The sequence below is a fragment of the Dermacentor silvarum genome, chromosome 6 (genome assembly GCF_013339745.2).
Source record: "Dermacentor silvarum isolate Dsil-2018 chromosome 6, BIME_Dsil_1.4, whole genome shotgun sequence".
NCBI classification, from domain to species: domain Eukaryota; kingdom Metazoa; phylum Arthropoda; class Arachnida; order Ixodida; family Ixodidae; genus Dermacentor; species Dermacentor silvarum.
In genome coordinates, this window is record NC_051159.1 from 178,525,875 (window position 1) to 178,537,896 (window position 12,022).

Sequence of the window (12,022 nt, forward strand, 5' to 3'; positions counted from 1 at the left end):
CTCTGCTGTGCTGGCCGTGGAGAAAAGAGCAGAGCAGCGGCGGCGGCGTGCTTCGGAAACAATTTGCGCAGAGAAAAAGGGAGGTGAAGAGAGGGCGCCGTCGGACAGGTAGGCTAGAGAAAAAAAAAAAAGGAAGATGGAGAGAAGGCGACGTGTGCTTGGTGGGCGGGGCTCCGAATAGTGGGCGTGGCCCATGGGCGGTCGCGGCACGCGTGGCCGGCTCGAGGGCCACAGTGGCGGCCGAGCGCGGCTGCTGTACGTGCAGCGGCGTGTCTGGATGCGCGCGCCCATGGCGCTGGACTTGGAGAAGCAGCGGGCGCCGAGCCCCGGCCGCCCGGGCTCGCCGGCTTCCTCCGAGCGACGGCACAAGGTGACTGCGGACGGGGCATCGGCGCCGCAACCACACCAGCAACCGGCAGCGCAACCGGCACAGGCGGCCGGATCGACGCCGCCTCTCAAGTTCTCCATCGAACGGATCCTGTCGTCCGAGTTCGGGCCGAGCGGCGGCCGCAGTGTTCCCACCGTCGCCGCCGTTCTCACCACCAAGGAGCCTCGCAAGGAGGAGCGCACCAAGCCCATCACCGCCGCCGAGCCCCCCACGACGCCTCCGCAGCAAAACCAGCCCGGACTGCTGTGGCCCGCCTGGGTCTACTGTACGCGATACTCAGACCGGCCGTCCTCAGGTGAGCCGATGTTCGGCGCTGTGGGGACGGGGAGCGCATGTCACCGCGCTACTTACCACGGTGAAAATCCGCCAACTGGACGCACACATCGTGAGCATTACCTTGACAGCCTGGTACAGACGTCAGAGACACACGCTTGTCAGCAACAGCGCTAGTTTCAAATTCGCTCTTTGCCGCTTTTAGCACACAGGGAATACCAACCACTTCGCCTGCGCACCATCATGGGAGTGAAACTCGCCTGATTGTACTTTTACAGCGTGTACTATATATCTTGGTTCGAGAGATCGAATAGTGCAGGGGGAATTCAGGCATCCGGTTGTCCAGGCTATATAGATGAGCGGAGGAATGCACTTTAATGTTCATGTGGGACAACAAGACAGTGATATATCGTGTCTGCATATACTTCAGAGCCCGCGAGACGCAATTAACTGGACGGTGCTACCGCATGCACCGTGCGTGGGCGACCCCCTGCTCTTTCGGTGTTCAAAAATGTTACTGCTTGACATATGGAAACTTGACGAGGCGAGGGTGATCACAGGCGCCGCAGTTGCTTCCTCAACAGAAGTGTGGCTTGGGTGGGGTGTGAACACGGGCACGTGCACTTTGAACGAAACCAAAACAGTACGGGAAAGTGCTGACAGGTCTGCGCTGCAGTGAAATGAGAAGAATGCACATGCAGAACGTAATCTCCGAACTTTGTAGCCGGTTGAGTACTATGTATTCAAAAACCAACCTACCAACGATTGTCCGATACCTTGTCACATCAAGCGTATACAATGAATCTGAGCATGTATCCCGTAATAGATGGCCGTACATTAGCATAAATTTGCTCTCTTTTGTATACGTCGCATGCACGCATATAGTAGTCGGCGGCTTCCACGGATATTATAACAGAGGCTTGACAGTTGCCTCTTGATGGTGACGTCTAAAGAGCGGAACTAAGTGTCATAGAATATCTGAGACTGTGATGCGCAATCTTAAAGCCACTACAGTTCTAAACTTTGCACCTATAAAAATACTCCGCAAAGGTGGCCGTTGTTGACGTAAAGGGTTCTCAGTTTACACAGCAGCTCGGTCGTAACAAGCCCCACCCTGACGTGAGCAGTCAATATGAATGAACGATTCGAAGCGATTATATATGCACAGGTACTTGCGAGCGTGTACACTCGCTTAGCTAGAACACACACACACACACACACACACACACACACACACACACACACACACACACACACACACACACACACACACACACACACACACACACACATATATATATATATATATATATATATATATATATATATATATATATATATATATATATATAGCTCTGGAGATATCAGTATATGTATATACGTTCGCCGTACGCAATTTCGAAAGCTAAACACGCGCCTCGCATGGCTACTGATGAGGCCATTTCATCTGCGATGCCCAACTCGACAGAAGTCAATATCCTCTATTTCGCCAGAAAAACCACCGCGCTGCGGAGCCAACCCCCAAGCGTATACAACGGCAGGGAAGAAGTCTGGTCGGGACCGATTCTCACCATGCAGCGTTTCGCAGAGTCTGTCAGCGGGCTCACCGCCTTATCTTATCGCGTTGAGACACGTCGGCAGTTTCTACAGCCGCCACGGTATACGCATGGCTTAAACGACACGGATGGGCTCCCGAGAAGATCGAGTTTGTTTGGGCCCCCTCAGCCGCCGGGATTGCAGGAGAGTGGGCCCTTTGCGAAACAAACCGCGAACACATGTACGACGTGTCTGTCGCGATCCATGCGATACTCGCGTACACTACAAGGCTTGAAACGTAGCTGTTTTGTACATTGTAATACCTTGTAGCAAATATATATTACAGCTAGAAATTCGCTTACTCTTGTGGACCGTCACAAAACATTCAGCTTCGACCGTTAATTCGTGCGCCATCGGTGTAGTCCGTCTTTTATTGTGCGTATACAGTGCGCATATATTCAAGTGTGCGCCCACTCACTTATTCTTGATACATTGGCGATATAGTGGGCGTAAGTTTCCCTGCCTTTTGGAACATATGTGTATAGATAACGTGCGCGAAACTTACTAAGACAGGAAGCGCGCTACTACCTTTGTCATTGTTTAACGAGTGGTATACTCACTGTTGCCGACGTTCTGGGGAAGAAGCCCTTTCTTTGAAGGTTATAGCGATACAAGGTTGAAGGTTATAGCGATAAATTTCTGCATCCTCGAGGAAAGCCATACATGACTAAGTGCCGGTAACATGTTCGGACAGTTGCAGCAGCGGTCCGCGAACTTGGCCACACAGATTCATTTTATTGCTTAACATGCCAGTCACTATTTTTGCAGCCAACTACTGCACACGTCTTCAATCCACACGATTCAATCTAGCATGATTGGAGCACAGTGTGTTAGCGAAAACTCCGTTGCATTTCCGACAGCTGATCGCACAGAAGCATATAGAAGCGGTAATGGTTTCGTATTCGTGCGCGGTCGCTGAGGAGAGGTATGGCGCGCCGCCGTGAGCACCATCTCGTTTCTCTAAATCAAACTGCTCCACGAAAAGGGTCAATAGATTACATGTGCACTAAACAGCGAGAACACGTCTTCGTTGCAGCAGATTATATATAGTCCATGCACACTGTACACACGAGTACTGTGCTAAGTCGATTTCCATATCGTGACTCTCATGGATCGTGATTTAAAAAAAAAAAAAACTAATGTAAATAAACCACAATGGACACGGCTATTATAAAACAAGTCGCTGCCATAACGTCACCACTGGCGACGTCATCATAAGAAAAAAAAAGAAAGAAAGTAATACGAGATATTGAACGCAAAATTAATTTAATAGTGACTTTAATGCTTAGTCAACTGCCGCAGGTTGCTACATATGTATATCCTTTATACACAACAAAAAGCATCTGAAGGGTCAATGTATATACTGAATTGTGCGCAAATATTCAGCAATGCGTAATTTTTTATCCCATATATAGTGTACTTCGTTGCAATGAAGTGTAAAAATCTTGCCGTGAACTGCATTATCCTGTCTGAGTTTGCGTTGAAAGGCGGAAACTATAAACTTGAAACAAGGACGAAATTCTAGCTCACTGACAGTCATGTTTTTATTCGCATGGCTGTGGCTGTTTTCATGCTAGACAGCTGAAATTATTTTATGGCGCACGCAAAGGCTCCAGTTAACTGTATGGACACTCGAACACTTACTGTATATACACAAATATTATATATATATATATATATATATATATATATATATATATATATATATATATATATATATATATATAAAGTTCTGACGCGATTATTCGACAACCTTTAATCGAATATTTATTTGCATATTTAGTCGTGTTGTCTACAACAAAGAAGAAAATGTAGATAGTCTTGCATTATATATTTAAAACCACTTAATATTCATTTGAAATGCGCATCAGCTGCGTATTATAGTAAATAACACATACCATCAAAGTATATAACAATATGTTTACAGCTATACGTACTCCATGCATTCGGTGTACTTATGGAGAAAATAAGAATATGGGCATGCATAGCAACAAATCAACAAATAGAACACGTTCGCGCGCGCATGTACTATAGGCGCTGACACACATTTGCAAGTTAAAATTGCAAGAAAACTCTATAGAGACAAATAATTATACAAAAAATAACAACAAACTGTATATTCATGCGCATATCACTCGACTTCGGTCCCATGGGCATAACCATGTGTTTATCTGACAGCGATGTGCAACACGTGTGTGCGTTCTTTATTCTATTTTACTCGGTGCTTGCTGTACATCTTTTTTTTAAGTGCCATCATCTTCCGATGTTGTGCACGCGTTCGTGTCGCGTTTATGTTATTATATATACAGGCGGTGCAATGTAATCATGCGCCGAACAGCGATGAAGGACACCAATTCGTGCTTCGCTTCAATGTGGCAGTGAATGCAATTATCCGAGAAATTCTCCGAGCTTCCCGTGATATATACAGCAATGGAGTGCGGTATACACATGTTGAGCTTTGCCGAGGGTCGTTATCTTCGGCATAACTCATTTATCCTTCGCGACAACCGCAAAGTGAAGAGAAGCGCAAATAAGTGTAATAATCAAGCACGGTGCACATGACGAGTCGGTGCCGCGATGAGTGTGTACACGTTGACTCCATGGACTGCGCTCAGTGCTCATGCATATAGCCGCCCCTGATTTGCACATGCTCAAATGAGTTTTTCTCTGGGCCTAAAATCCATCCTGCCAGAGTTGACGTGAGAGGCGGCCATGCAACGGCAAAATGCAAACAGACTCACGCCCGCGTCGAGCGCGTATTTGATGACTGCCGTGTGAACTCACACACACGCCCGAGCGCAGGTTATGAATCGATTGAGTGGCTTCGCCTACAGCAAACACTCGCTTCGCGCAGCCGTTGCGTGCCAGCTTTTAAGGCGGCTGTAATATTCCCTTTTGCTTGCTTTATATAAGTGGGTATAGAGAGAGAGACAGAGAGAGAAACGAAGCACGCGTTTTCTGGCGAACAGCAGTTGTGCATACGACAATTGTGTGCATTTGCGCTGCCAGGCATCTTTGCACGACAATGTGCACGCATCCATCGCTGTATATATAAGTAATGCAGTGATTATCACTTCTCAATGATCGCAACATGCCAATTAAACACCGCTCTTCGCGGTAACTCATTGTTTGCAGAGCTTATTTGTGTTGCATAAGTATCCATGTGTATATATAGAGCCGCGGGACAATGCGTCTGTTGCATGCAGCTGAAGCAGGGGTGGTATCTATATATGCCTGATTAATCTCCTAAACACTTTTCTTCTACACCTGCCTTGTAAAAATTATATACCAGTCGAAACGACTGCAAGCCTTGCGCAGGCATGTGTAATTGGTGGAAGAAAGAACGACGCTCGTGCGAACAGGCATGCGGACAACTAACTTACCCTCGTCATCGGCGGGTATACGAGGAAGGTTCACAAATATAGGGCTGAATGGCAATCCGCAGCAGAATATAGTGCAAAGTGCTTCTTGCTATATATGTGTATGTATAGCTCCAGTAAATTCGTCGTGAATACTGGAAAGTTGGGGGGCCGGGAGGTAAACGACGGTGAAGCTTTATTCCCCTAGGTTAACTCTGTGAGCACACCGATGTTGCACTGTCTCTCGCAAGCCGACAACACAGGCAATGAATCAAAATTCTATCGGCATTGCACGTATGAGCATCCATTTCGCAATGGACAATAAGTTCCGGATTTCTCTATATAGAATATTCAACCGAATTTGGCAGATGCAAAACTCCAATTTAGCTGAAAGAAGAAGAGATGCTCCGGCGAATAATTAATTTTGTGCAGCCAGCATCTCTCATGGAATTTGGCTAAGGGGTCATACAGTGTTTGCACACAATTTGTATTAACTTTGAACAAATAAACTTGAAACTTGAAACTTGAATTTTATACGTATCAACAGCAAGCACGGAAACAAGTCAAGAGCACAAATACCGTGCACGGTCGCATGGCACAGTTCTTCATCACACAAGCGGAGTCCGTGCAACTTTTTTGATGTATATACAGGCCGCGTGTCCCAGCTAGCTTTAACCAAGCTTAACCAAGAAAAAAATAATAATTTAGGAAACATGGTGCAAAATGTAATAAGACCTATACGGTGTTCGGTCGTTAGACGCCTGAGGACCGAACACCGTATAGGTCTTAAAATTGTATCTTGCACCGTGTTATTTTATTCTTCTACTTTTTCAATGAACAGCTTGGCTAACGTTAGCTGTGATACCCTATATATATACATGGTGTTTCAGCGAACACATTCAAAAATTCTTAAAGGTTGCCTGTGGCAGATAGCACAATTCTAGTTCATGAGCTGGTCTACTCGAAGAGGCGGACATAACTTGCCCAAGAAATTGAAATGCATAATCGAATAATTAACAGAAATTCACTAATTACGTTTTTAACTAATTACCCGATGGCCCATATTGCAATTTACAAATTGTAGCCGTAGAGTTCGCAAGGCGGATCCACTTGGAACGAATTCTCGGAATGGCACCAGTTTCGAGATAATAATTCCGGAACTTTGCGGAGAAATGCATCGGCGTTCCAGTTAGGTTATTAACAAAACGTCGTTTTATGCATTGAAGCACAAAATTAACTGGAACGCCAATGCATTTCTCCGGAAAGTTCGGGAATCAATGTCTCGAAACTGGTGTCATCCTGAGTATTAATTCTAAGTGGATCCGCCTTGCGAACTCGACGGCTACAATTTGTAAATTTCAGTATGGGCCATCAGGTAATTAGTTAAGAATTCAATTAGTGATTTTTTTAATTATACGATTATGCATTTCATTTTTTTTGTGCAAGTAATGTCCGACTCTTCGAGTAGACCACCTCATTAACTAGAATTGGGCTATCTGCCACAGGCAACCTTAAATAAATTTTGAAAGTGTTCGCTGAAACACCCTGTATATGTATATGAAGCATCCGTATTTGCACATAAACCTGACCGCGGAAGGAACAACATGGCCGTGACATGAAGACATATCCGCTATATGTATGCATGCATGCATCGAGATCACAAAATCAGTATAATACCAGCATGAGAGAGAAACTACTCGAAATCAACAGTTAGGTGTGTATCTTGTGTATTTCTTAAGGTCTTTGTGTATAGTCATTTTATAGTATTTCGTGTTCCCATTTGTTTCAAATTTTTGTTAAAATTTTGTTTTGTGTTACTGTTCACGTACTAACTGCGTAATCCAACCTTGCATAGGCCCAGAAAAATAGTCTGCAGATCCGCAAATAAAATAAATATATGCCCGTATTTTCACTGCGTGAGCATGGGTGTGCACGGATGTGAATTATATATGACATATATAATGTCGAAGGGGGCTGTTGTGCATAATCGCAGATCTTACGATGGACGTCACGATCGACTTATACTTAATTCGCATATATGTCACGCAGGGTGGCACAGGACATACGAGTTCTTGATTTTGTTTTATTTGTTTAGATGCTGGAGAAATACGCCAATGCTTCGTTTATTAGCAACAAAATGCACAAAAGAACGGATAGCTTACGGTATAATTTGCTGTCTATATGTACTTTTTTTATCAAAGCTGCAGCGAACAGTTATTCATCGTAAATCCAAACTAATAGCTGCAATTTTCCACTGAATGTCTAATCATACGCCGTGGATTAAATATTTATGCACTCGCTATCACGACTGAAACTGCGCACCTGATCACCACAATTATCCAGCAGAGTTGTAAGCTAAGTTGCATCATCTGCTTTATCAGGCATGCAGGTGCCTTTCTTGCGGTATATTCACAAAATCAGTAGCAACATATGTGGTTGGACTGGTTAATAAGCAAGCAGTGTAAATAACGTGATAATTTAAAACAAAATATGACAGCAACTTTATTGAAGGATAGCACATTGCAAGATGCATGAGAAGTGGCGGAGATGGCGGCCATCTTGTGCTATGTATGTCCATATATATATATATATATATATATATATATATATATATATATATATATATATATATATATATATATAAGATTCCTTTTACGTGCAATGCGCTTTCCTTGATATTTCGGTCTCTGTACAACGCCTCTGGTCAGCAAGGTCCGTTAACATGATGCCCATCGAATGTTTATACAAAGGCAAACTTATTTGGCATTTAAAGAGGGATATACTGCAGCCATATAAAACAGGCATCTCAAGTTTTCAATCTTGTTACCTTCTATATGTTTAGGACAACATACGGACTTCTTTCGGCTGAATTTGGATGACCCAGCAGGATATCGAGGTGGCTAATGACTCACAGCTTAGCGTATAAGGCCGCCTTGCAGTTTATTTTTTATGTTCTTTTCGTGGGTGTATTCGTAATTGCAGGCGACTACCGGGAAAAAATAAACAGTTATTCTGCTGGCCTTCTTGAAGTCAACTAAGCGAAACAGTTTTAAGAAAATATACGAAAGACCAGACGCGGGTGCTGTGGGTGTGCACCTCGGCTATCATTAGTGCAGTTGTATATCGTCGCACACCATGCACTGCACGCGCAGCTTTTCCAAGGGCGTGAAACGTCGCCGTTGGTTATTGGCTAACGAACCACCATGCATCGCCCACAGAGGCATTAGATATACGGACGCGACACAGAGCTGGAACGAGTTCGCGCATGTGTACCTAAAATCTTCCTTTAATCCTCCTTCCCCTCCCCTCCATCACCTCTATTGGCAGCTATGCCGTGCATCTATAGTGTAGACCTGTACAGTTTACAAAGTAAGACTTATACCCCTTCTGCCCAGTTTCTTTCCTTATTCAGTGAGCGTATGCACTGCTGGAGTACCTGTCACCGAAGTTGGTTATTCGTTTCTTTCTTTCCGGCTGTAAATAGTCGGACAGTATAGAAGATAGTGAGGAAAGCACGCGGCAGTGTCTTTCGCTCTCTTTATCTTTAAGCCTCACCCGCACCTAGTACTTTCGAATAGCGTGACGGCGGTAGAACCTTCATCGACATCTAAAGCACCCATGGCAGTGTCGAGCAAAGCGCTTTCGAAAGTGTTTTTCGAATCTCGATACAACTGCATACGACTGCGCAAGGCAGTTGCCCACGCCAGCATGCTCAAACTGGTTGCGTGTTTCTCTTCTTTCTATCTCTATGTGCCCTCCCCCCTTCGCGGGAAGGGAGAAGACGCATACGTTAAATTCTCCGTGCGCGCGCACGCTGAGAAGGAAGCACTTTAACAAGGGGCTTGCATCGAAACGCGCCAGTTATGCAGGCGAGCCGATATATATACGTTCGCACGTGGCCGATCGTTACAACGCTGACTTATGCAATCATCAGTTTTCTATTTCCGATACTTTCTTTTTTTTTTTTACTTTACTCAGAGAGCTGCCGGGCAGTTGATTGTAAACGGAGCGAGTGCGATTACACAGAGCTTCCTGGCCCGCGAAAGGCCTGTTTCTCTGCAGCTACTTTGGTTAGCAACGGTTTGCTCGCCTGCCACTTGTATCCAATTAATGCTGCTGGGCGACCACAGAACGCCTGTAAGATACATGACTGTGTAGACGCGCGTGCTCGCGTTATATACTGTTGACATGATAATATCGGTGCAGGTGAGCACCTCTATAGGGGACAATTAAACTTGCTATGGTGTTTTTCTTTCTTTTGCAGCTTGTCTTACTATTCTTTTAAGGACAATTTCAATTCCTTCATATTACCCTACTTCAGTATATAGTATTGTTCAGTTGCAGGCTAAAGCGCGCTATAGCGGAGAAAACTTTTGCGGAGTTCGCATGCGGAGTTGGCTTGGTTGCGTTAAAGAAAGCTCGAGCCAGCGATGAAAGAAGAGGCTTGTCTTAACACTGCAAGGTTCTCAGCAGCGGGAGTCTATTACAGCGAAGCTGCATACCTCTACCCCACAATGCATTTGTCAGTGTCCGTGGGCCAAAACTCAACCAACCAGCGGGAGGCGTGCGCTGCTGTGTTCCTTGCAGCACCACCAGATGACGCTCGCCTCCACACGTCCGCGTCTCGTGGCGGCGACTGTTTGTCGAAGGGGATGGCAATAGGTAATCATCATCATCGCCGCGCCATGCAGCGACGCTGCCGGCCGTGCGGGGGAAAGAAGAAAGGCCCAGAAAGCTCGCCTTCGCGCATAGCGCTCGCCGCAAGCGTTTCCCGGTAAAGATTACGGTTGCATAAGCTGCAGTTGCCGGGAAGCGGCAACTATAGCATACGAAGCAGGGAGTGACCTATAACTACACTTTCGTATGTAAAAGAAGAACCCGCCTATAGTAATTGATTTGTGCTGTGACTGTACTATATGGGAAGACTATACGTATATAGGGACTCATGAAGAGCAGAGTGCATACGAGGCGCGGCGAAAGTGTGGTTAAGCTAGTGCATTTCTCTTGGCTATGGCTCACTCTTTTTAGGTGTACGAAGTAGCGGCGCAAGCCAGGTCGCAGGCCATTGAAACATCGTAGGCTAATAATCAGAACAAGTGAATGTCGCCGTGTGAATAATTTCCAGCTACGTCGCATTGGGTAATCGTTCTAGTTGTCATTTACAGCTTCGCTGTCCAACCGCTTTCACATGTGTCGATTGAAGACCAATTTTTTGCGCTTTTCTTTCCATCTTTGGCGCTGTCATCTTTTTAAACTTATGTTACAAAGTAGTGCACTAACTGGACATGCAGATATGTTCAGTTAGTTTATTTCACTCACAGAACCTGCATTCTGAGATGCGAGCTCCCTCAAAATTACTTGTGGAACACGGAACTATATAGCTATTTCGGATATATACGCATCACAAAGAAAAAAAGAACATAGTTATAATATAATTTCTACTGTAAGAAAATAGTGCGCAATATACCAACAGTTTTCCGTGCTGTGGCCGACGACAATGCAAGCGAGGTCGCGCAACGTACTAATGCGCAGCGTTTCTCTTGGCTTCAAGCTTGCGCGGTCGAACCATCCAAGCGCGAAATAGAGGCGAAGCGAAAACGTGGCCTGACTTATACTATACGGGATGCCGGCGGATGCACGAAAGAAAGAAGAAAGAAAGAAAGAAAGAAAGAAAGAAAGAAAGAAAGAAAGAAAGAAAGAAAGAAAGAAAGAAAGCAAAAAGAAAACGCGCAATTGCACCAGCTGGGTGGCGAAGCGTGTCAACAGTACTTAAACTGCATCACTGCATATATTCCAGAGTCAACGGTTGCACACATGAACGTCCCAGGTGTCTATTATGCCACCCATTCAATGTATACGCATTGCTGGAACGCTGTGCGTACAGCCAAAGTGTACAGATCTGAAACCAGGAAAGCCGCATGATGTTTTTTTTTTTTTTTTTTTTTTTTTTGTTAAAACTTGTTTCACTTGATAGAAACCCAGCTGTCCGTCGTTTCCGCATGCATGTATACGGTGAATTTGAGGCCTAGCTGTCTAGCTTAAGCTGGAGACACATAGTAAGATAACGCGTCCTAGCCGATATATAAATAACCTTTGCTTTACCAACGACCACATTCAACAAGTTTCCAACAGATTCCATCAGATTGCTGCAATCGGAGAAGCGAAGTTTCAAGCAGGCTGCGTGCTGTATTTCGAACGCCGCCGCGTCTTATATACCAGCGCCAAACACATTTGCGTCAGAATCGTCCCACCTGTAGGACGAGGCGTCAGAAAGATAACTGATCCGACTGCTGGGACCAGTTGACAGTTTGTTGGACGTCTTGTTTGTACCACCAGCCATACGAGGGATAGCGGCTTTTGTAGCTACACGTGTTCCGCGATTTAATGCTTATACCAGAAGGTTGTG

At 45.1% G+C, this 12,022-nt stretch overlaps 2 protein-coding genes across 3 annotated transcripts in view; both read left to right on the top strand.

Annotated features, from left to right (window-relative positions):
* Positions 1-12,022, top strand: part of LOC119456469 (ubiquitin-60S ribosomal protein L40) — a 578,246-nt gene that overhangs the window by 173,786 nt on the left and 392,438 nt on the right. The gene's annotated exons all lie outside the window — the stretch shown is intronic.
* Positions 127-12,022, top strand: part of LOC119456462 (homeobox protein engrailed-1-B-like) — an 82,776-nt gene continuing 70,880 nt past the window's right edge. For both annotated transcript variants that reach the window (XM_037718264.2, XM_037718265.2), the window contains exon 1: positions 127-683. In XM_037718264.2, the coding sequence (XP_037574192.2) occupies positions 194-683 (490 nt within the window). In that variant the 5' untranslated portion in view covers positions 127-193. The remainder of the gene's footprint in view (positions 684-12,022) is intronic.